The sequence below is a fragment of the Garra rufa genome, chromosome 2, assembly GCF_049309525.1.
Source record: "Garra rufa chromosome 2, GarRuf1.0, whole genome shotgun sequence".
NCBI lineage: Eukaryota > Metazoa > Chordata > Actinopteri > Cypriniformes > Cyprinidae > Garra > Garra rufa.
This window is the reverse complement of record NC_133362.1, coordinates 303589-329780: the sequence shown is the minus strand read 5'-3', so window position 1 is coordinate 329780 and position 26192 is coordinate 303589. Positions and strand designations below refer to the sequence as shown.

Genomic DNA, 26192 nt, shown 5'->3' with positions numbered 1-26192 from the left:
TTTGATCTGTTATTTTGCTAGTGAATCACTTAAACGCAGTGATCAAAGTCACGAGTTTGAATCAATCGGAGCTGTTCCAGCGTGAATGACTCACTCAATTGATTCAGTTTGTCTGTTCCTCTTTTCACGTCTTCAGCCATGTTTACATGACTAGATCACTAGTTTTATGACATTTAACTGAAATAAGTGGAAAAAAAAAGTGGTATGATGTTTACAAATAAAATACCCATATTTCTATTGCAAAGATAACCAACTCAAAAATGCAAACATTCAGGTGAGGTAACCTGTTAACTATGGATAGCGTATCATATATTTAATTGTTTGATTAAAAATATTGGTGAAGACAGATAATGGTCAGATAATGGCAGCTAGTTATATATTTAATTTTTTAATGTGTTGTTTTATTTCATTACTGAACGTGTTTTTTAAGGTTTTAGTTGTAGTTGAACTATAACAGTTCTGTCTGCCTCTTGTGTTTGCTGGTATTTATAATGCAGTGCCATTGAGTCTAGTTTTGTGTTATTTTGTGCAGGTTTGACGTGCCTTTGCTGAGCGAATGAGAGCGTCCTCTGCTGTCTTGCGGTCACAGTTGCTGGCATACCAGATCTTTTTATACACACCAGCTTCCTGTGTGAGAGAACAGAATGACAGACGCAGTAAGTTCTTGATTATAGGAGTTATGCTGCAAACTGAGACACACAAACATCAGGGGCATTTCTCATTCTCTGTCAGAGCCAAACCCTACAAATGAAAAAAAAAAAATGAAAGTGTACGCAAAAAGAAGTAAATGATTTTAAAGCGAAGTCAGCACCACAACTGCAATCACCTCTTCAGCATCTCTAGCTGATCTGCTGTCTGAAGGCAATGTTCCTCTGCCTGTGGAAATAAAATAATATTAATCAACAGCTAGAAATAAAACAATCAAAACTTTGTCAGCAAGTTTTGATGTTTATATTGGCCCTATGGACAGAAAAATGTGTCTTGCGAACTGAAAAAGCATGAATCTTACTTTGGGAGGGAAGCTGTCGAGGCAGAGGCATCCTATAACAAAAAATGAGACTGTAGTTTAGTTTTTCTGTTCACACAATTTTGATAGTTTATGCTTACAGGAGAAAATGAAACAGTTTTTTTACTTGGCTCGATGGAACCCTGTTGGTGACGGGCTCTGCATTGGGTCCGGTGGGCTTCGTGCTGTAGTAACTGGTGTTGTTTTAATTGATGTGGCTGTAACAGAGATCATGCAACTGTTAATAGCCGACTCTTAACTCTAAAACAACAAAAGGTAATCACTTTATAAATATGCAGGAAACTCTAATGTTGGCTACATCTACAAGTCATTGGCTGTATTCAGAATAGCATACTGCTATACCAGCAACTACTAGCACTAAGCTAAATTTCTGTGTGCATGCATGAAGCTGGCAAATTGTGCATTACAAACCATCTTAATCTGTGCGGTATGAAGCATGCAGTTTGCTAATTTTATGAATGCATGCATACATGCATTTATCTCTCAAGTTGTGCATTTAAAACTGAGCTTAATTTGAATGGTGCATCAGTTTAACCAAATGCAGTGTAGATTTAATTTAAACAGTATGCGACTTTTTGTATGCATGCATGTTTGTATCAGTTTAATTATGCATTATGAAACTGCTTAATTTGTGGAATAATGCATCAGAATCATCATGCAGCATGCTATTTTTCTTTATGCATGCATGGATCTGCCAACTTTCACATTAAATGGCAAAACAGAGCTTACTTTGTGGAGACTGCATCAGTTTGACCAAATGCGGTGTAGATTTTATTCATGCAACATGTTAATTTTCTTTATGCACTCTTGCATGGATCTGCCAAATTGTGCATTATAAATCAGAGATTTCTTTGTGAAATATTGCATCGGAATCATGCAATATGATCTTATGTACGCATGTATGGATCTGCTAAATTGTGAATTATAAAAAGGAGCTTTGTTGGATATTTGTGCAGTGCAATATTTTTTGTATGTATGCATGCATAAATCAATCTTCCAAATAAAACAGAGCTTAATTTGTGGAATACTGCATCAAAATCATGCAGCATGCTATTTTTCTTTCTTTATGCATGCATGCATGCATGGACCTTATACAGAGCTTACTTTGTGGATACTGCATCAGTTTGACCAAATCTAGTAGAGATTTTATTCATGCAGCATGCAAATTTTCTTTATGCACTCATGAATGGATCTGCCAAAGTGTGGATTATGAAATGGAGCTTTGTTGAATATTTGTATGCATGCATATATTTGCCAAATCATGCATTAGTTTACTTTGTAGAATACTGCATCTGAAACATGCAGTATTCTCATTTTCTCTATACATTCATACATGGATCTGCCAGCTTGTGCTTTATATAACAGGGCTTACTTTGTGGAATTCTGCATTCCAATCATGCAGCATGCTATTTTTTTTTTTGCATGCATGCATGGATCTGGCAAATTGTGCATTATAAATCAGAGCTTATTTTGTGGAATATGGCACCAGAATCATGCAATGTATTTGATACGCATGTTGATCTGCAAAACTGTGGATTATAAAATGAAGCTTTGTTGAATATTTGTGCAGTATGATATTTTTTGTGCATGCATAGATCTGCCAAATTGTGCATTAGTTTACTTTGTGGAATACTGCATCAGAAACATGCAGTTTGCTCATTTTCTCTATGCATTCATGCATGGGTCTGCTAGCTTCTGCTTAATAAAACAGAGCTTACTTTTTGGAATACTGCAGTAAAATCATGCAGCATGTTATGCATGCATGGACCTGCCAAATGGCACATTATATGGTAAAACAGAGCTTCAGCATCAGAAACATCTGCCAAATTATGCATTAGTTTACTTTGTGGAATACTGCATCAGAAGCATGCAGTATTCTCATTTTCAACATGCATTCATGCATGGGTCTGCCAGCTTCTGCTTAATAAAACAGAACTTACTTTGCGGAATGCTGCAACAAAATTGTGCAATATACCAATCTTTAATAGACATGTATTGATCTGCAAATTGTGGATTATAAAATGAAGCTTTGTTGAATATTTGTGCAGTACGATATTTTTTGTGCATGCATAGATCTGCCAAATCATGCATTAGTTTACTTTGTGGAGTACTGCATCTGAAACATGCAGTATCCTCATTTTCTATATGCATTCATGCATGGGGCTGCCAGCTTCTGCTTAATAAAACAGAACTTACTTTGTGGAATGCTGCATTAAAATCATGCAGCATGCAATTTTTCTTTATGCATGCATGCATTGATCTGCCAAATTGTGCATTATAAATCAGAGCTTATTTTGTGGAATACCGCACCAGAATCGTGCAATATACCAATCTTCAATACACATGTATTGATCTGCAAAATTGTGGATTAAAAAATTAAGCATTGTTGAATATTTGTGCGGTACAATATTTTTGTATGCATGTATAGATCTGCAAAATCATGCATTAGTTTACTTTGTGGAATACTGTGTCAGAAACATGCAGTTTGCTCATTTTCCATGTGCATGCATGGATCTGCCAAATTGTGCATTATAAATTGGAGCTTATTTTGTGGAATACTGCACCAGAACCATGCAATATACTAATATTCGATACGCATGTAATAGTCTGCAAAATTGTGGATTATAAAAGGAAGCTTTATTGAATATTTGTGCAGTGCAATATTTTTTGTATGCATGCATAGATCATGCATAGATAGTTGTGCATGAGTTTACTTTGTGGAATACTGTGTCAGAAACATGCAGCCAACTCTATATGCTAATTTTCTGTGTGCATGCATGGATCTGTCAAATTGTGCACTATAAATTAGTGCTTACGTTTGTTAAACTACATCTTTCACTGATGCAAAAGTTAAGACTTTTAAACTTGGATTTATTTTGGAGATGCCTAATGGGCAACTCTTGCTGAATTACAAATGCAATGTAATAAGGTCACATGACCACAGTGTCTTATACTGCCACTTAAAACATTTATCATAGTATAAAGGATTCTTTTTTGCATCCTCTAATTTAAAATACTGCAATATGCACTATATATTATATCGCAAGCAATATGCTGTTCTATTCTTAACATAATTGTTGCTTTTGCTTTTCTGTGACAATCTCATGAGTGATTTTGATAGTTACCTTCGCTGTCTCTTCGAGGAGTGTTTGGTTTCTGCAAAAATGGACAAATTTATCACTGAATGTTTGGACTTTACATTAAACAGTGTAGATTACATGAACAGATTAGATAAAGGAGTCCATACCGGTATCACAGCAGGATTTGGTTTCTTCCTAAAAGATCAGCAGGGATGAACTGTTAGACAGTGAATCTGGTATGACAGATTAGATTTATTATTGTTAAAGGTTTAAAGGAGTCACTTACATGTCTCTAGGTCGTGGTGTAGGTATCGAAGGTCTCCGGGCATCTGTGGTCTCCTCTGGTCCTTCATTAACACCTAATGAGAATCATGCACATTACATACAGTACATGGTTGCCTGTTTGTGATTGTGATTTGTTTTCCATGCATTCATTTGTTCAGGTCTGGTTTGTGACTGATACTCACTGTCGTCTGCGTCACACACCTCATACTCATCCTCTGACTGTGGTTCCTGCTTAAAACACAGGAATCTCCATTCAAAACATGCATTTACACTGCTATATGTACATATAGCTCACTTATTTACATGCTAATCATTTGCACCACTTTTTTATGTACTTATCAAAACACACACACACACACACACACACACACACACACACACACACACACACACACACACACACACACACACACACACACACACACACACACATATGTAATAAAAATCATCAATACTCACTGGACTCATTGTTGGCCTTCTCATGTTCATTCTGAATAAATAGATAAAACACGAAAAACTTTGTTCACTTAACTCTTTTCTTTAAAACACATTTCTCAGACATATTCTGTAGTCTTTTTAAAGATGACATTGTCAAGGTCCCAAATGTTTAGCTTTGTTAGAGAACTGAAATAATGAAACTGAAAAAATATGTGTATACAGTCAAGCCCAAAATTATTCGTACCATTGGCAAATTCTGACTTAAAATCACTTTTATTCAACCAGCAAGTTTTTTTTTGACCGAAAATGACACGGGCTTCTCCCAAAAGATAAGACGATGGAAAAAAATTTTTTTCCGCTTTTATTTACATTTAGACCAAAAGTGGCATGTCCAAAATTAATCATACCCTTTGCAAACTGTCACAGTCTATGGGAAAATAGAAAGTTCTATACCATTCCAAATAGTCCAAGCTGTTCTAAAGCATCCTAATTACCCTGATTCATTGGGAACAGCTGCTCTAATCAACTCAACAGAAAAACAGAAGCTCTCTGCTGTTGGTTTGTGGACAGTCATGGCTAAGACAAAGGAGCTCACTGAGGACCTGCGGCTGCGTATTGTGGCTGCTCACAAGTCAGGAAAGAGCTATAAGACCATATCTAAATGTTTTGAAGTTCCAGTGGCTACAGTGCAAATATTATTAAAAAACACAAGACGTTCCACACTGTGAAAAATCTCAGAGGATGTGGTCGGAAGTCAAAAGTGACAGCTGTGCTGGCCAGGAGGATAGTGAGAGAGGTAAAAAAGAATCCAAGGATCACCACCAAGGCCATCCTGATGAATCTGGGCTCTGTTGGTGGCAACATCTCAAGGCAGACAGTCCAACAGACACTGAACACCGCTGGGTTCCACGGACGCAGACCAAGGAGGACACCACTTCTCCAGATAAGGCACACAAAAACCCGCTTGGCCTTTGCAAATGCTCATCTGGACAAAGAAGACTTCTGCTCTACTGTTTTATGGTCAGATGAAACAAAGATAGAATTGTTTGGCCACAATGATGTAGCCTTCAATTGGCGTAAAAAAGGAGAAGCCTTCAACCCTAAGAACACCATCCCCACTGACAAACATGGTGATGGGAACCAAATGTTTTGGGGTGTTTTTCAGCCGGTGGACCAGGGAACCTAATCACAGTAAACAGCACCATGAAAAAGGAGCAATACATCAAAATTCTCAACTACAAAATCAGGCAGTCTGCAGAGAAACTTGGCCTTGGGCAACAGTGGACATTTCAGCACGACAACGACCCAAAACACACAGCAAAAGTGGTGAAGAAATGGTTAGCAGAAAAAAACCATTAACGTTTTGCAGTGGCCCAGCCAGATTCCCGACTTAAATCCAATTGAGAATCTGTGGAGGGAGTTAAAGATCAGGGTTATGGCAAGGAGACTCCAACCTGAAAGAGCTGAAAGTTGAATGAGCAAAAATACCAGTGGAGACATGCAAAAAGCTGGTCAGCAATAATAGGAAGCGTTTGATTGCTGTAATAGCCAAAAAAAGGCTTTTCTATTGATTACTGAGAAGGGTATGAATAATTTTGACATGCCACTTTTTGTTCAAATGTAAATAAAAGATGAGTCATCTTGTACATCATCTTGCTATCTTTTGGGAGAAGCCTGTGTCATTTCCGGTCAAAAAAAAAACTTGCTGGTTGAATAAAAGTAACTTTAAGTTAGAATTTGCCAGGGGTATGAATCATTTCGGGCTTAACTGTATATACACTGCCGCTCAACTTTAAAAAAAAAAAAAAAAAGTCTCATTCTCAGCAAAGTTCCATTTATTTGATCAAAACATAATTTAATAAAAATGTAAATCTTTTCTGACAATGTAAATCTACGCCATCACTTTTTATTAATTTAACACATTCTTGGTGAGTTCAAGTATTAATTTCTTGCAAATAAAAGAAAGAATAAAAATTGACTGACCCAAACTTTTGAACAGTAGTGTATATTGTTAGAAAACAGTTCTATTTTAATTAAATGATGTTCTTTTATTGATCAAAGAATCCTGATTAAAAGGTATCACAGGTTGCAAAAAATATTAAGCAGCACCGTTTCGAACATTGATAATAAATCAGCATATCATAATGACGTCTGAAGGATAATGTGACACTGAATACTGGAGTATTGATTCTGAAAATTCAGCTATAATCACAGATATAAATTAAATTTGAATGTATATTAAATACAAGAAAAACATTTGAAAAACATTATAAATCTTACTAATCCCAAAGTTTTGAGCGGCAGTGTATATGCATCTAATGTATTTTGATAGAAAGTACTGTATTTTCATATGGTTACGATGGTAGATGTTTGTAAGGGTGTTGAATAATTGAACAGTGATTAATGCAGGGCTGATCTAGTGTTTTGCATTTGTCCTCAGATAATAATGATTGTGTACAACCTTGGACTGGCTTTAGGTGGCGCCTTCTGTGTGTTGGGTTGTAGAGTGGATTTACTCCTGCTGATCAGAATAGAACAACAGAACAAGGAAAACATGTGATGTAGGCATGAGGAAGTTCAGGACTGAATCATGAAGAGCTGTTGTTACTCTTTTAGAAAGTGTCAGACATTTTAACACTGTTACTCTGTTTACGTCAGTGTAGATTTTAATGTGTGAATATTATGTCTCATCTTCATGTGCTGTAATTGCTGCCTTAAATTGTAAGTCAGAGCGGAGCAACACTGTGATAAGTATGTTTTTATCCACATTGAATTTCATTAGTGCTGTAATTACTGTTAAAGAAAAATGAGTTCAGCATGTTAAGGTATATATATATATATATATATATATATATATATATATATATATATATATATAGAAAAAGGGTGGCTAGATTTGAAGGAGTTTTACCTTGTCTTAGACTGGGAATTCTCCTATAAATAAACACAGAGCATTTTGTCAAAGCAAAATCACACAAAGACTGTCAAGAACATGTACAGGTCATACTGCATGCCAAAATTATAATTATTATTTGTAATAGGCCATAAATTAATATTTTATATATAATGCATTATTTATGTTGTACTACCTGTTCAGGTCAGAATTGTACAAATAAATTAAATCCTAATAAAATTGCATTTTAAAAATAAAAACATGTTAAAATATATTATCATAAAATATCATTATGAATAAAATATAAATATAATATATTTTATAAATAAAAAATACAATTTCATTTCTTTATAAATCTATTATTTTTTATTAAAAATAAATATTAAATATTCTTAAAATATTATGCATGATACTGTACTATCATTTTTGCTGATTTTAGCTTCATTAATAATAATTATAGTTATTTTCAGTATTGTATTACTAGAATCTAAAAATAAAATGCATGATTTATTTATTTATTTTTTAAGACTGAGAATTCTAACACAACGCAATTTGTCAGAGCAGAATCAGTCAGTCAAGAATGCATTGCATGCAAAATCTTTGAGAAAAAAAAAAAAAAAAAAAAGTCCATGAATTAATATTATATATAATGCATGATTGTATTTGTTGTACTGCCTCTCCAGGTTAAATTTTAAGCCAGAATTGTAAAAAAAAAATTATATGAAATAAAACCACATTTAAAAATAAATGTAAAACAATGAAAATAATATAAAATGTTATTTAAAAAATATTATTATAAATATAAAAATGCAATAAATATAATATTCTCTAATTTTATAATAAAAAAATGATTAAATATTACGAAAATATGCATGATACTGTGCCACCTATAATTTTTGCAGATTTTAGCTCCATTAATAATAATTATCATTCATAATAATTATAATTTTTTTTATTGTATTACTATTAGTACTAACAAGAGACATGCAGAATAAAATGCTTGCAAATTATATATATATATATATATATATATATATATATATATATATATATATAAATATAAATTAATTTGCATGCATTTTATTTTGCACGCCTCTTTATAGATTGTAGTAATAAAATATAACAATTATTGTAAAATAGTATTGTAAAAAAGGTTATTATGCATGATGTTGTGCTACTTATATTTTTTTCTGATTTTAATTTCAATAATAATAATTATTGTGGGCAAAAACATTATTTTCATTATTGTGTTACTACACTCTAACAAGATATGCATTTCAGCTCACCTTCATATCTGGAACCTCATAGAAATCTAAAAAAAGAGAGGAGAATTAGAGTGTAATATATGAGCTTTCAATATTTGATGAAAGTAGTATCATGGAACTGTGCACTTTGTGAAATAATCTGATTTAAATCTCACCAGGACTGTTTGCATGAGCAGAAATACCCGGTTTGACTGCTCTGTTAATGGGCGGCTCTGTAAACAGACATTACACACCATTAGGGCTTGATTTACCGATTACAGTCATATTAATAATTCATTGCGCAACAAAATAAACGCCTTCCTCCATCTTCTTACTTGTTAGTGTTTTCTCAGTGGGGTCAATGTAATTATCATCATCCATCTCGTCCTCCGGCTCAATGTAATCACCCTGAACGGAGGAAAGTGCTTTAGTATCAGTTCATTGTGCAGTAAATAGACGTCTGTGTAAACAGTACAAGCTGTTATTACATCATCTTCCTCTGCCAGATTGCGGTGGGTCAGTCTTGGGGGTTTGTGCCTCTGTTGGATATGGAAAGGATGGTTTGGTTTTGCCGGTCGACCACGACAGCTGTCTGCAAGACACAGGAAGTCTAGTTTTACATGCCATCGGTGCCTAACCGAACTTTCCTTCAGTAGAACTGAAACGTTTAGTTTTTGTCATCACCAACTCGATTTAGTTCTATTCACATTTGCACAAAAGAAGCACTATTTATAGTCCATATATAATGGCTTTTATGTTTCAGAAAGGACAAAAAACATCTTCAAAACCTATTGTGTTTAATGGAAGAAGGTCACAGAGGTTTGGAAAGACATGTGGGAGAATTTACATAAAATATGCAACCCATTTTTTCTTAATATAACACGTTTGAGAGTGAGAATGTAGGGTTCTTTGGAATTAAGTGCATTAGTGAATCATTCACAATCATGAATTAATATTATATATAATGCATGATTTTTGTTGTACTACCTCATGCCCTAATTTGAATAAAGGTAAACAATATATATTGTAGATATCAAAATAATGGCCTTCTCCTTTTAAATTTCTCACTTACTGTAGTGGAACGGTGATGCAATATTATATATGCAAATAGAAAGAAGTCCTAAATTAAAATGTGGTTGGCAGTGGTTGAAGACCCTCTTCTTGAATCAGGCATGTGTTTTTAATGTACAAATAAATGCAGCCTTGCTGAGCAAAAGGTGAATGTTATAATAAATGCGTTACTTGAGCTGTTGAAATGATTATCATTATTTTTGTTTTACATTTTTATTTTATTTTACAGAACAACAGTAAATTTACAGTACTAACATTTATGAATGTTGACTTTTATTTTGGCGGAAACCCACAGGAAATACTACTTTTTGCGTACAGCAGCAGATTTATGAATAATTCTCCTCATGCTGTTTCAGGCAGATTTTCCTTGCACTTTGGATTACTAAACAGACTCGCTGTCGGTGCTTGTAATGATTTTTGCATCTTTCAGACAGTTTTAAATGCTTCCACATTGCCCACATGTTTGCTGCATTAGTGCATGCCTCTATTTGATCAGGATAACGTACTCGCATTGTTTGGTATAATGTATTCGGCCAAACACTGAAAGAATTTTTTTTGCTATTTTCGGCCAAATAATTTCAGTTGCCGAACATTCAGTGCATCCCTAGTTTTATCACTGCATTGCTGTGCACATTTCCAGAGCTTAACATACGGCTTGTGACCATGACAATTCAGAAAGTAAATGAAGTCAAAGGCAAAGGGTAAACATTTGATCTTGTCATTTAGAAAAATCATTGGTTATGCATGCCCTATAGAATAAAGATAAACAATAAATATTGTACAAATTTATTGCACACCAAAATAATGGCCTTTTAAAAAATATTTGATTTTTGTTTTCTTTTTCTTCTTTAAAGCTGTCACTTACTGTAGGGGAACAGCCATGTAATATTATATATGCAAATACCAGAGAGTCCAAATTGGGTTGAAAACCTTTTTACGAAAACATTTTATTATCATTGAGATATGCGTTTTATTTACTTTTTTTTTTTTTTTTTAATATTTAGATCCTTATTTTTTGCAGTTTCCATTTTTGGTTCAGTTTTTGCATTTTCTGTTTTCATTTTTTAATTTTATTGCCTTTTTTTGTTATTTTCTGGTTTAATTTTTATTTTTTACATTTTCATGGCAAAGTGTCTTCCATTTTATCTCACAAAATGATGGATCTCTATTTAAAAATGTGCAAATCAAGTAAGGCAAACATTTGGTCCGGCTACTTAGGAAAAGCATTGGTTATGCATGCCCTAATTAGAATAAATTTGAACAATAAATATTGTAGACATCACACCAAAATAATGGCCTTTTTAAAAAATATTTGTGGTTTTTGTTTTTTTCTTCTTCTTCTTCTTCTTCTTTTAAATTTCTCACTTACTGTAGTGGAACAGTGATGCAATATTATATATGCAAATAGAAAGAAGTCCTAATTTAAAACGTGGTTGGCAGTGGTTAAAGACCCTCTTCTTGAATCAGGCATGTGTTTTTAATGTACAAATAAATGCAGCCTTGCTGAGCAAAAGGAGAATGTTACAATAAATGCGTTACTAGAACTGTTGAAATTTACATTTACATTTATTCATTTAGCAGGCGCTTTTATCCAAAGCAACTTACAAATTGGGAATACAACAAGTGATTCATCCTAAGGAGGCAGATCAACATAGGAAGTGCTCAAAATACCATATGTGTGACCCTGGACCACAAAACCAGTCATAAGGTTAAATTTTACAAAACTGAGATGTATACATCATATGAAAGCTCAATAAATAAGCTTTCTATTGATGTATAGTTTGTTAGGATAGGACAATATTTGGCCGAGATACATCAATTTGAAAATCTGGAATCTAAGGGTGAAAAAAAATCAAAATACTGAGAAAATCACCTTTAAAGTTGTCCAAATTAAGTTCTTAACAATGCATATTACTAATCAAAAATTACATTTTGATAGGTTTACAGTAGGAATTTTACAAAAAATCTTCATGGAACATGATCTTTACTTAATTTCCTAATGATTTTTGACATAAAAGAAAAATCAATAATTTTGACCCATGCAATGTATTTTTGGCTATTGCTACAAATATACCCCAGCGACTTAAGACTGGTTTTGTGGTCCAGGGTCACATATTAGGCGTTATACCATATAATGATTATTATCATTATTTTTGTCTTTTTTATTTTATTTTATAGAACAACACTAAAATTACAATACTAACATTTATGAATGTTGACTTTTATTTTGGCGGAAACCCACAGGAAATACTACTTTTTGGCTGACAGCAGCAGATTTATGAATGATTCTCCTCATGCTGTTTCAGGCAGATTTTCCTTGCACTTTGGACTTTGAACCCTGGATAAGGATGCAATACTAAACAGTCTCTCGCTGTCGGTGCTTGTAATGATTTTTGCATCTTTCTCAGACAGTTTTAAATGCTTCCACATTGCCCACATGTTTGCTGCATTAGTGCGCGTCTCTATTTGATCAAACACCGAAAGAAATGTTTTGCTATTTTCGGCCAAATAATATCAGTTGCGGAACATTCAGTGCATCCCTAGTTTTATCACTGCATTGCTGTGCACATTTCCAGAGCTTAACATACGGCTTGTGACCATGACAATTCAGAAAGTAAATGGAGTCAGTTTGGATTTCACATTGACCTTCTGACACAGAAAGCTGTGATACTCACCCACATACTCTCCTCTGGCGTTGGTGATGGACGGGCTGACCGTAAAGGCCTTCATGTGACCTTCAAGCCTCGGCGGAGGTTCGTAGTTGTCGTCATGATCGCCCTGTGGGTCCTCATACGTATCGCTGTCCTGTAATAATTTTCAAGAACATTTTTGTTTAGCTTTTTCATGTAAACATTGTGAAACTAAACTGAAATGTGTTAGATTTAGGGCTGCAACTAACGATTATTTTGATAATCGATTAGTTGGTTGATTTTTTTTTTTTTTTTTTTTTTTTTTTTTTTTTTAGATTAATCTGCTTTAAAAATCCAAGTTTTTTTTATTTTACTGACAAAAATCACACTATTCTACATTCTGCCCAATGTCCTTCAAACAAATGTGCCAGCTGAAATCTATGAAAACACAGTTCTTAACAATTTATTAGACCACCTTTTGTAATAAATAGAAAGGACAAATGTGACCCTGGACCACAAAACCAGTCATAAGTTAAAATTTTACAAAACTGAGATGTGTATATATAATATGAAAGCTCAGAAAATAAGCTTTCTATTGATGTATGGTTTATTATGATAGGACAATATTTGGCCGAGATACATCTATTTGAAAATCTGGAATCTGAGGATGCAAAAAAATCAAAATACTGAGAAAATCACCTTTAAAGTTGGCCAAATTAAGTTCTTAACAATGCATATAACTAATCAAAAATTACATTTTGATACATTTACAGTAGGAATTTTACAAAAAATCTTCATGGAACATGATCTTTACTTAATTTCCTAATGATTTTTGGCATAAAAGAAAAATCAATAATTTTGACCCATGCAATGTATTTTTGGCTATTGCTACAAACATACCCCAGCGACTTAAGACTGGTTTTGTGGTCCAGGGTCACAAATATCTGAAGAAAATCTCTATAAAGCCCTTGATTATTTTTTTTTCCATAGATAACCGCAATAATTATAGCATTAGAAATAGCCTACTGTTACTAAAGAGCTTATGCATATTGGAGGACTAAGCAATACAGAAAGCTAAAAATTATTTTGATAATCACCAATGCTGTTAGTGTAGAGCAGCAGTGGCACAAACCTTACATAAATTAGTTTTATTCAATTTGTTAAAGTGAACTTATTTTAAATCTCTACATTTAAAAATGAAAATAATAGCCTAATACAGATAATAAAGATGAATAAAAACAAACTCAGTGTTAACCAACAGATGAGAGGAATGTTCTGCAGGAACACACTTTTACTGCTACTGTCAGGATGGACTTTTATGCATAAAGAGAAATGCTTGTGCGAATTTGTGACATTTACAGATAAGAATATGACCGTAAACTGAAAGTTTTCATGCTGAGGATGCAAACGGATCTGTCAAAGCGCCTCACATGGCAAGCCATTGCGCTATCATCTTAAAGTTTAAAATAAAGAATTCTCATGCTTTGGGCAGCTTGGGTCACATAACTCTCCTGCAGCATCTCATTCTGTTTCTTCCACTATTTTTAGATGCATTTCGTCCATAGAAATGCGTCATTCAGTGCTGCTATTTGACACGACCCTCTGAAGTTTTACGTGCACTGTGGGGACCTGATTAATCGATAATGAGAATTGTTGTCGATGGTTTTCATTATCGATTTTTTCGATTAGTTGTTGCAGCCCTAGTTAGATGTTTTATTTAGATGTAGAAAATTGAGTTGCATGCCTTTTGGCTACAGTTCTTGCATTGTGCATTAACAGAACACTCCACTTTTTTTTGGAAATAGGCTCATTCTCCAACTCCCCCCGAGTTAATAAGTTGAGTTTTACCGTTTTGAAATCCATTCAGCCGTTCTCCTGTTCTCATTGAATCCTATTAGACCAATAGCATCACGTTCAAAAATGACCAATGAGTTTCGGTATTTGTCCTATTTAAAACTTGACTCTTCTGTAGTTATATCGTGTACTAATACCGGCGGAAAATGTAATTTTCTAGGCCGATAAGATTAGGAACTACACTCCCATTCCGGCGTAATAGTCAAGGAAGTTTGCTGCCGTAATATGGCCGAAGCAGGCGCAGTAATATCATTAGCAGTGTTGTTTTTGACAACCATCTTAGATTTAGTCTTAGTCTTTTGGACTAAAATGGTTATTAGTTTTAGTCAAATTTTAGTCGACGAAAAGTCAAGAAGGTTTTAGTCTAGTTTTAGTCGACGAAAAGTCAAAAAGGTTTTAGTCTAGTTTTAGTCAATAAACTGGGGGAAAAGTAGTCTTTTAACAAATTAATATAGGTCAGTAAGTATTTTGCTGTTGGGTAGTGTCACTTATAAGTTCTGAAAATAGCAGATATTTTTACCAATAATTACAATAATGAAGGAATGTTTTAAAACATAAAAGACAAACAAGGATGGAATGCTAAAACGGCTTGCCATAGTAGTATAGCAAAGAGCATTTAATGCTAAAACGGCTTGCCATACTAGTATAGCAAAGAGTATTTAATGCTAAAACGGCTTGCCATAGCGGCAGGTACTTTTTTCGGTTTTAATTGGCATGCACAATAAGCAGAAATGTCGTGCATTTTAAACGTCTGACGGACCACCCACTAACATTTTCGTCTATTCTCGTCTCGTCAACGAAAACTCACACAAGTCTCGTCATGTTTTAGTCATCAACGAGCCATTTTTATCTCGTCATCGTCTCGTTTTTCGTCATGGAAAAAAGTGGCGTCAACGAAATGATTTCGTCATCGTCATCGTTGACGAAAACAACACTGATCATTAGTACATGATATAACTACAGAAGAGTCAAGTTTTAAATATCGAAACTCGATGGTCATTTTTGAACGCAATGCTATTGGTCTAATAGGATTCAATGAGAACAGGAGAACAGCTGAATGGATTTCAAAACGGTAAAACTCAACTTATTAACTCGCGGAGAGTTGGAAAATGAGCCTATTTCCAAAAAATGTGGAGTGTTCCTTTAAATTATTACTGATGTCACTGAGCGTTAAATGTGCAAACGTAGTGAGCTGTGAATGTCTTTTACTGAAGTGCACTTACAAAATCTGAGTCAGAGTCATTCTCAGAATCCGGAGCTTCGCCTGAAATGTGACAAAATATGATCATGAGGTCAGAAAATGCAACATTCATGTGTGTTGATGATCTATAAATGTACTAAAATTCCCCTGACTGCATAGTTACATGAGCTAAAGGTGTTTTTAAAGATGAGATCAGGTACAAATGCTTGCACATTTTACAACTGAACTTGCCTTGATAGTCTCGCACTGGTACTTTTGGAGGTCTTTTCTTCTTTATCCTGAAACAAAATAAAAAGCAACCCAAAAATACAGGAAGTTCTTCAGAGTTCATTGCTGTTGATTTCAACACATTGTGGATTAGTGATAGTATGCTGAGTTTCACATTGCAATGTGTAAGCACATAATTGCATGTCATCTGCAGCGTACGAAAGCAAAAACACACAATCTGCAACGGAATAATGAGACGGTTGTTAAAGTTAAAGGCCAGATTATAGTAAGTCTTTCCAAAGACACCACAAAGCTCTCGTAGACGTTACGGTAGGCGTCTGGTGCCTTTTTTCACATACAGACAGAGAGAATCAAAGCAGAACCTTTTTATAAAAAGGTTTCATGACACTGCAGCAAGATAATTAGCTTAAAATTAAAAAAAATAAAATAAAATAATCCATTAAGTAAATAAAATAAAATATAATATATTAAGTAATTGAAATAAAAATACATTTAAATGAATTAATTTAATTAAAATAAATAAAATAGAATCAATTAGTTAATAAAATTAGTTGAATTTAATTTTAAAATAAACAAATTAACTCACAAATAAGCCTTTTTTAAGCAGACACATCTACAGGTAAATGGTTAAAAACACTTATGCTTGGTTTTAAGGATCTTAAGCATCATTCAACAAGATTTGCAACACAGAAACATTGATCATACCGGTCCAGCGTATTTCTCCCGGTTTTGAGAATATTAGCTGTTTGTTCGTTTTGAAACCTTAAAAGTGAATACATGGAAATACAAAAAATTTCAGTCATTTGTATTAATGAATACCACCACCCTGCATCATATCTGCTGAATTAAATACTATATATATATATACACACACACACACACACACACACACACACACACACACATGTTGGGTTTATATGTTTTATGGGGACATTCCATAGGCGTAATGGTTTTTATACTGTACAAACCGTACTTTCTATCACCCTACACCTACCCTACACCTAAACCTAGCCCTCACAGGAGATTGTGCACACTTTTACTTCATCAAAAAAACTCATTGTGCATGATTTATAAGCCTGTTTCCTCATGAGGACCTGAGAAATGTCCCCACAAGGTCAAAATCTACTGGTATTCCTATCCTTTTGGGGACATTTGGTCCCCACAACGTGATGAATACCAGGTACACACACACACACACACACACACACACACACACACACACACACACACACACACACACACACACACACATTTTACTAATATTTTACTAATTTTGGGTGCTGATTTAAAAAATAGTTTCTATTTTGCTCAAGCGTGTCACACTGTCTTACTAAATATGTGCATTTTGTTGTATTTCTGCTTTTCACAACCATTTAATGGGTGAAGAAGTCTTGACTTCTCTCTTAATCAACAGAAAAACACCTAACACATGATTTCTGTCTTTATCTGGGCCAAATTACAGCTATTTGATCAGTTCTCAGTCCATTTTCACATGCATGACATTATATTATTTTACGCATAATCCGGAATAGACATAATAAAAAAGATTTCAGTGATTTGTGTTATTGAATAACACCAACCTGCATCATATCTGCTGAATTAAATCCAATATTTTAATTAATATATTTTTTTTGGGGTGCTGATTTTTAAAATAGTGTCTGTTTTGCTCATGCATGTCACACTTTCTTACTAAATATGTGCATTTTGTTGCATTTCTGCTTTTCACAACCGTTTAAAGGGTGAAGAAGTCTTGACTTCTCTCTTAATCAACAGAAAAACACCTAACACATGATTTCTGTTGTTATTTGGGCCAAATTACAGCTATTTGATCAGTTCTCAGTCCATTTTCACATGCATGACATTACATTATTTTACGCATAATCCGGATTAGACATAATAAAAAAGATTTCAGTGATTTGTCTTATTGAATAACACCACCCTGCATCATATCTGCTGAATTAAATCCAATATTTTAATTAAAAAAAATTTTTTTGGGTGCTGATTTTAAAAATAGTGTCTGTTTTGCTCATGCATGTCACACTTTCTTACTAAATATGTGCATTTTGTTGCATTTCTGCTTTTCACAAGCATTTAAAAGGTGAAGAAGTCTTGACTTCTCTTTTAATCAACAGAAAAACACCTAACACATGATTTCTGTTGTTATTTGGGCCAAATTACAGCTATTTGATCAGTTCTCAGTCCATTTTCACATGCATGACATTACATTATTTTACGCATAATCCGGATTAGACATAATAAAAAAGATTTCAGTGATTTGTCTTATTGAATAACACCACCCTGCATCATATCTGCTGAATTAAATCCAATATTTTAATTAAAAAAAATTTTTTTGGGTGCTGATTTTAAAAATATTGTCTGTTTTGCTCATGCATGTCACACTTTCTTACTAAATATGTGCATTTTGTTGCATTTCACAACCATTTATAAGGTGAAGAAGTCTTGACTTCTCCCTTAATCAACAGAAAAACACCTAACACATGATTTCTGTTGTTATTTGGGCCAAATTACAGCTATTTGATCAGTTCTCAGTCCATTTTCACATGCATGACATTATATTATTTTACGCATAATCCGGATTAGGCATAATACAAAAGATTTCAGTCATCTGTATTAATGAATAACACCACCCTGCATCATATCTGCTGAATGAAATCCAATATTTTCATTTATTGATTTAAAAAAATTTTTTTTTTTACATATTTTGGGTGCTGATATTAAAAATATTGTCTGTTTTGCTCATGCATGTCACACTTTCTTACTAAATATGTGCATTTTGTTGCATTTCACAACCATTTATAAGGTGAAGAAGTCTTGACTTCTCCCTTAATCAACAGAAAAACACCTAACACATGATTTCTGTTGTTATTTGGGCCAAATTACAGCTATTTGATCAGTTCTCAGCCCATTTTCACATGCATGACATTACATTATTTTATGCACAATCCGGCCATCCTTTGCCTCACCTTTTCACCTCTCAAACTCTGTCAGCTTGACAGGCCCGAGCCCTGCCCTTGTCCGACAACTTATGAGACCAGAGCCTGTGTTGCAGCCATTAAAATAGTTCAGTTCTTTTATTAAGTTAATTTGAAAATATGTCTGGAACATTTTATGTTTGTTAAATTCAAGCTTTTGTTTTTTTAAAGTAACGTCCAAGCGGCCAGCGGCAATGAGTTGAGCATGTTTGATCAATTTATCCTTCTCAAATCAACACGACTCGCCTAAAATAAAATCTATAGACATAAAACACTTGATGAATTTCACAATATTAGTTTAAACATTTAACCTAGATTAATATGCACTGTTAGACACACATCCAATCGTTTGTGCAGAGAGTGGAAGCTAAAGCACACTGAAATGGGAGCACCAGCGCGATTACTTGTATTTTTTTCTTAATAACAGTGGGAACCTAAAATACGCCATCATTTTTGCTCATAAAGATAAGAGTAATACCTCATTCAGAACTGCAAAAGGTCTACTTTTATTTGTGTGCACTCACAATATCAACAAAACATTGTGCTTTTGTAAAATAGCTGAAGACAACAAACATGCACTTTCTGCCGTCTCTGTCTTGAGGAGGGCTTCACAAAAATTATCTGAAACTCAGCAGATATATTTGCCTTACAGACATGATAAATAGAAAAGCATTAGAATGCTTTAAATTATTACTTTAAAACGAAAGAATTACTGTAATAAATCGCTTCAACTCAACATAAAGCATAAAGCAATGTTGGCAAAGTTATAGGCTTGGCTTTTCTGAGACTAAATGTTATGTTACTATTATTATGACTTATGTTTTATTGACATTTTTTTTAAAACTCCGAATGATTGATTTCATCGTGTTTATTATTTTTTTTGTACATACATACATATGGGCCCGTTGCATGCATGAAATTACATTATTTTACACCTAATCCAAATTTTTACCTAAAACAAACCTAAAAACAAACTTTTGACATGCAATTGTTAACTTTTGTTATTTAAAAAAAAAAAACATTGCTTTTTTGTGAAAAAACTACGTAATCAAGTATTTTTAGTGAGAATAAATGAGCAAATGCTAAGTCTTATTTGCATCCATGATTTGAGAAGATTGTAAGTCAAATTATTCATTTTGAATACTTCCTTTTGCCATTAAACAAACTTTTGACATGCAACTTTCAGCTTTTGTTATTTAAAAAAAAATCTTCATTGCTATTTTGTGAAAAAAAAAAACAATGTAATGGAATGTTTTAGTGAGATTAAATGAGGAAATATTAGGTCTTACATCTGTGATTTGAGAAGATGGTAGATTAAATTATTCATACGTTGCTCTTTTGTGAAAAAAATACGTAATGGAACGTTTTAATGAGATTAAAATGAGGAAATATTAGGTTTTATTTGCATATCAAGATGTAGGCCAAAAAATCTAGTTCCTTAGGTAAAGTACCAGCACACGTTTTGTCAACAAGCATAATTTGAGAAGATTGTAAGTAAAAATATTAATTTTGAATACTTCCTTTTGTCATTAAACAAACTTTTGACATGCAACTTTTAGCTTTTGCTATTTAAAAAAAGTCTACATTGCTATTTTGTGGAAAAACTACGTAATAGAATATGTTTAGTAAGATTAAATGAGCAAATATTAGGTCTTATTTGCATGTCAAGATATAGGCCAAAAAATCTAGTTTCCAAGGTAAAGTACAAGCACACCTTTCATCAACAAGCCACATTTGAATACTTCTTTTTGTCATTAAACAAACCTTTGACATGCAACTTTCAGCTTTTGTTATTTAAAAAAAAATCTTCATTGCTATTTTGTGAAAAAAACAATGTAATAGAATATTTTTTGTGAGATTAAATGAGGAAATATTAGGTCTTACATCCATGATTTGAGAAGATGGTAGATTAAATTATTCATACATTGCTCTTTTGTGAAAAAAATACGTAATAGAATGTTTAGTGAGATTAAATGAGCAAATATTAGGTCTTATTTGCATATCAAGATGTAGGCCAAAAAATCTAGTTTCCAAGGTAAAGTACAAGCACAACTTTCATCAACAAGCCACATGATTTGAGAAGATTGTAAGGCAAATTATTCATTTTGAATACTTCTTTTTGTAATTAAACAAACTTTTGACATGCAACTTTTCGCTTTTGTTATTTAAAAAAAATCTACATTGCTATTTTGTGAAAAAATTATGTACAGTGCTTTGTGAAAGTTTTCATACCCCTTCATTTTTTTCACATTTTGTTATGTTGCAGCATTATGTTAAACTGCTTTAAATTAGTTTTTCCCCACATCAATCTACACTCCTTACTCTATAATGGCAAAGCAAAAAATAGGTTTTTTAACATTTGTGCAAATTTATTATAAAGAAAAAACTGAAAAGATCCCGTTGCATAAGTATTCATACCGTTTTCTGGGACACTCGAAATTTAGCTCAGGAGCATTCATATTGCTTCTAGATGTTCCCACACTTGGAGTGGAGTTAAACTGTGGCAAATTCATTTGAATGAGTCTGATTTAGAAAAGCACACACCTCTCAGAAAAGGTCTAACAGCTGAAAATGCATATCAGAGCAAAAACCAAGATAACTGCCTGTAGAGCTCAGTGACAGACTTGTGTTAAGGCAATGATCTAGAGAAGAGTTCAGAATAAAATCTGCTGCATTGAAGGTTGACAGAAGCATTCTCCATAATGGAAGACGATTGGAACAACTAGGACTCTAGAAAATGTCTGCCAGCCCCCATCCAAGCTGACAGAGATGGAGAGGTGAAAAGGTGAGGCAAAGAATGGCAGATAATTGCCAAATGCAGATGTGCAAAACTTGTCACATCAGACCCAAAAACACTTGAGGCTGTAAAGGTGCTTCAACTATGCACTGAGTTAAGGGTATGAATACTTATGCAATGTACTTGTTTCAGTGTTTTATTTTTTAATAAATTTGATTTTTGCTTTGTCATTATCATGGTGTATTTAGTGTAAATTGATGTGGGGGAAAAACTAATTTAAAGCAGTTTAACATAATGCTGCAACCAAGCAAAATGTGAAAAAAATGAAGGGGAATGAATACTTTTGCAAGGCGCTGTAATGGAATGTTTTTAGTGAGATTAAATGAGGAAATGTTAGGTCTTATTTGCATATCAAAACTCCAGTTTCTTAGGTAAAGTACCAGCACACCTTTCATCAACAAGCCACCTTATTTGAGAAATCAATGATGTCTGGAGCACAAATGGTGTGGAACAAAAATGCAATGAAGTGCATTAAAGTTTCATATTGAGGCTTTTGAAAAACCTCTAAACCGTATGCATGAACAATAGTATCAGTGATACCTGACAAACACCTCAAATGATCATATTTGCATATTACATTTGTAAACTTGAATGAGCTAAACAGCTAATGAGCTAAAAGTCATGTTATTATAATGAACACATGCATTTATGGATGCTTTTGTGCAGCAGATGTTCCTTCATTAATAACAACTGCTTGCTTTAGTTGTAAATTTGATGTGGTTTCTCTCAAGCGTGCCACACCTAATGGCCTGCTTTGGGACTATTCCACTGTATAAATAGAGGAAGTGAGAGGAAATGTGTTTGAGGACAGTCACCAGATGTTTCCTCAAGTCTTAAACTCAGAAGACAAAAAAAATCTAAAAAAGTGTACAGAACACAACACACCTTTTTAGTCTGTTGAAAAGGCTGTCGTCGTTCTTTTTTATGTCTTGAACCATTTTTTGGAGCTGCCTGAAAAACAAAAATTAACATGAGTGAATGAACACATGTAGAACAAATGTTGCTTTTTGATTGAAGTTTCTTGCTCACCAAGGCTGCAAAAATTCTGAAATATTATTACAATTCAAAAAATATATTTCCTCTGTTAATATACATCAAAATGTAATTTATTTCTGTGAGCAAATCTGAATTTTCTGAATGATTTTTCTTGCTCAAGACATATTTCTGATTATTATCAATGTTATAAACAGTAATATTTTTGAGTAAACATCATACATTTTATTGTTTAAGATTCTCAGTTGAACAAAAAGTTCAAAAGAACAGCATTTATTTGAAATAGAACTCTTTTGCAACATTATAAATGTCTTTACTCTTTAGATCTTTTTTTTTATTTGCTTCCCTGATGTCAGCCACACTTTGTTTCACACTTTTGTAGATTGTAAGTCAAATTATTTATTTCAAATACTTTCTTTTGCCATTAAACAATATTTTAGCATGCAACTTTCAGCTTTTGTTACTTAAAACAAAAATCGACAATGCTGTTTTGTGAAAACTGATACATTTTATTCTCAGATGAACAAAGTTCAAAAGAACAGCATTTTGCAACATTATAAATGTCTTTACTCTTACTTTTGATTTATTCAATGCATCCTTGCTGACTAAAAGTAAAAAAAAAAATAGATAAAAATTCCTAACGAATTTGCTACCCTAATGCCAGACACTTCTTTTTTTTTTTTACACTTTTGCTGATTGTAAGTCAAATTATCAATTTTAAATACTTCCTTTTGTCATTAAACAAACTTTTGACATGCAACTTTGAGCTTTTGCTATTTAAAACAAAAAATCGACATTGCTATTTTGTGAAAACTGTGATTAATTTTATTTTTAGGATTCTGTTCAAAAGAACAGCATTTATTTGAAATAGAACTCTTTTGCAACATTATAAATGTCTTTACTCTTACTTTTGATCAATTCAATGCATCCTTGCTGCCAAAGTTTTAAAAAATGTGATTTAAAAATTCCTAACGAATTTGCTTCCCTGAGTCAAATTATTAATTTTAAATACTTCCTTTTGTCATTAAACAAACTTTTGACATAGAACTCTCAGCTTTTGTTATTTAAAAAAAAACTACATTACTATTTTGTCAAAACTGTGATACATTTTATTTTTAGGATTCTCATATGAACAATAAGTTTAAAAGGACAGCATTTCTTTGAAATAGAACTCTTTTGCAACATTAGAAGTGTATTTACTCTCACTTTTGATCAATTAAATGCATCCTTGCTGACTAAAAGTAAAAAAAAAACAAAAACAAGATTTAAACATTTCTAATGAATTTGCTTCCCTGAGTCAAATTATTAATTTTAAATACTTCATTTTGTCATTAAACAAACTTTTGACATGGAACTTTAAGCTTTTGTTATTTAAAAAAAAAAAAAAAAAAACATTGCTATTTTGTGAAAACTGTGATACATTTTATTTTTTAGGATTCTCAGATGAACAGTAAGTTTAAAAGAACAGCATTTCTTTGAAATAAAACTCTTTTGCAACATTATAAATGTATTTACACTCACTTTTGATCAATTAAATGCATCCTTGCTGACTAAAAGTAAAAAAAAAACAAAAACAAGATTTAAACATTTCTAATGAATTTGCTTCCCTGAGTCAAATTATTCATTTTAAATACTTCGTTTTGTCATTAAACAAACTTTTGACATAGAACTTTAAGCTTTTGTTATTTAAAAAACAAAAAACAAAAACATTGCTATTTTGTGAAAACTGATAAGTTTTATTTTTAGGATTCTCAGATGAACCAAAAGTTTAAAAGAACAGCATTTCTTTGAAATAAAACTCTTTTGCAACATTATAAGTGTATTTACTCTCACTTTTGATCAATTAAATGCATCCTTGCTGACTAAAAGTAAAAAAAAAAAAAAACAAGATTTAAACATTTCTAATGAATTTGCTTCCCTGAGTCAAATTATTCATTTTAAATACTTCGTTTTGTCATTAAACAAACTTTTGACATGCAACTTTAAGCGTTTGTTATTTTAAAAAAATCGACATTGCTATTTTGTGAAAACTGTGATAATATTTTTTTTAGGATTCTCAGATGAACAGAAAGTTCATTTGAAATTAAAAATGTTTTGCAACATTGTAAATGTCTTTACTTTCACTTTGATCAATTTAATGCATTCTTGCTGACTAAAAGTGTAAAAAAACATACTTTTGCATGTTAATATAGATAATCAATACACAGATGTTAGCATTGGTACAAAGCAATCATTAATCCACTCTGTGTAGCGCTCAGACATTCTGTAAGTCTTTATTGAAGCGTAAAGCCTGAATTGTGGGTTTTAACAGCTTATCAGATACAAAGTGAACTGCTTTTGACAGACACCGTCTGTGTTTGTGTAGGAGAGACAGAGGTGACCGAGACATATAATGAATATAATTACAGTCTTCAAAAAACCTCACCGCTGCGTAGAAATTCAACACAATTTAACTTTAAAACCACTAAACTTCAGCTCAACCTTAATAAATCCATCAGTCAATACAAGATGGTCACATGATATCATTAATGGTTTTGCATTTCATAAATAACGATTCCAGTGACATTTCAAAAGCTTTCTGCTCATTTTAAGAGATGCACATTAAAACATTCATGTTTGCTGTTTTTTAGTTGCATTCACATATAGATTTAACAAATGCAATCTTTTAGATTTATTTAAAAGCCTTGTTTGAAGTTATTCACTGTGCTGTGGTAATCTGATTGAAACTGAGACTTCCTCATGGATAGATTACAGTGAAACGAAATCATTTTAAAGTTTGCCTTACCTAAGTTTATCCGTAGCAGGAGCCGTGAATCTGTTGAAATGCTCCATTCTGAGTTTCTATACAAACTGCGGCGAGATAGTAGTATGAACTGGTAGTTAAGAGGCAGCTAGTATGTCGAATGGCTCGTAATGAGTGTGTTGGACATCGGTGGTTAGACAGCACATGCTGCAGCTGTGTTGAAGAGGGCGATTTTTCCACAGAAGTGGTTGGTAATGAGGATTATGAAACTGCTGTTCAACGTCAGATCACCTATATTTAGAGCCACTCTGAACTGATTCACTTCAATGAAATAATGCTATTTTAGCGTCTATGCCTTTTCAGTTCTCTGTCTGAGCTTTTTGTAACTTTTTTCCTGCGTCTAACAATACTTACGAATGGTTTCTCTTAATAAACTTAATTATTTCACTCTAGTTTTTCTTCCCTAACAAACAAGAGCCTGCACTATGAATGATGTCTAATGCATTTGTATTCATAATTTAATAGTATTTCACTCCAAGGATATGAAACAAACTGCTTGACTTTTCTAAAAGGTTAGTAAAAGCATGCGTTTGTTTTATTTTTAGTTGCACTTGTAACCGAAGACTAAATGTAGCATTAGATCAACAATAAAGTAACATCATGTAATGTTTATTACGAATGTGCTTGTATCAGTTCTGTAACATCTATATTTGTT

At 33.0% G+C, this 26192-nt stretch overlaps 1 protein-coding gene across 1 annotated transcript in view; it reads right to left on the bottom strand.

Annotated features, from left to right (window-relative positions):
• Window positions 1-25648, bottom strand: part of LOC141325127 (B-cell linker protein-like) — a 31586-nt gene extending 5938 nt beyond the window's left edge. The window contains exons 1-21 of the mRNA XM_073833613.1: window positions 25520-25648; window positions 22627-22692; window positions 16657-16713; window positions 15955-16001; window positions 15746-15786; window positions 12714-12843; window positions 9456-9559; window positions 9303-9375; window positions 9144-9200; window positions 9010-9035; window positions 7742-7764; window positions 7292-7348; window positions 4852-4882; window positions 4575-4620; window positions 4394-4466; window positions 4275-4302; window positions 4153-4183; window positions 1134-1224; window positions 1010-1041; window positions 827-876; window positions 544-627 (exon numbers count right to left, since the gene is read on the bottom strand). Of these exons, the coding sequence (XP_073689714.1) occupies window positions 544-627; window positions 827-876; window positions 1010-1041; window positions 1134-1224; window positions 4153-4183; window positions 4275-4302; window positions 4394-4466; window positions 4575-4620; window positions 4852-4882; window positions 7292-7348; window positions 7742-7764; window positions 9010-9035; window positions 9144-9200; window positions 9303-9375; window positions 9456-9559; window positions 12714-12843; window positions 15746-15786; window positions 15955-16001; window positions 16657-16713; window positions 22627-22692; window positions 25520-25566 (1194 nt within the window). The 5' untranslated portion in view covers window positions 25567-25648. The remainder of the gene's footprint in view (window positions 1-543; window positions 628-826; window positions 877-1009; window positions 1042-1133; window positions 1225-4152; window positions 4184-4274; window positions 4303-4393; window positions 4467-4574; window positions 4621-4851; window positions 4883-7291; window positions 7349-7741; window positions 7765-9009; window positions 9036-9143; window positions 9201-9302; window positions 9376-9455; window positions 9560-12713; window positions 12844-15745; window positions 15787-15954; window positions 16002-16656; window positions 16714-22626; window positions 22693-25519) is intronic.
• Window positions 25649-26192: the final 544 nt, after the last annotated feature.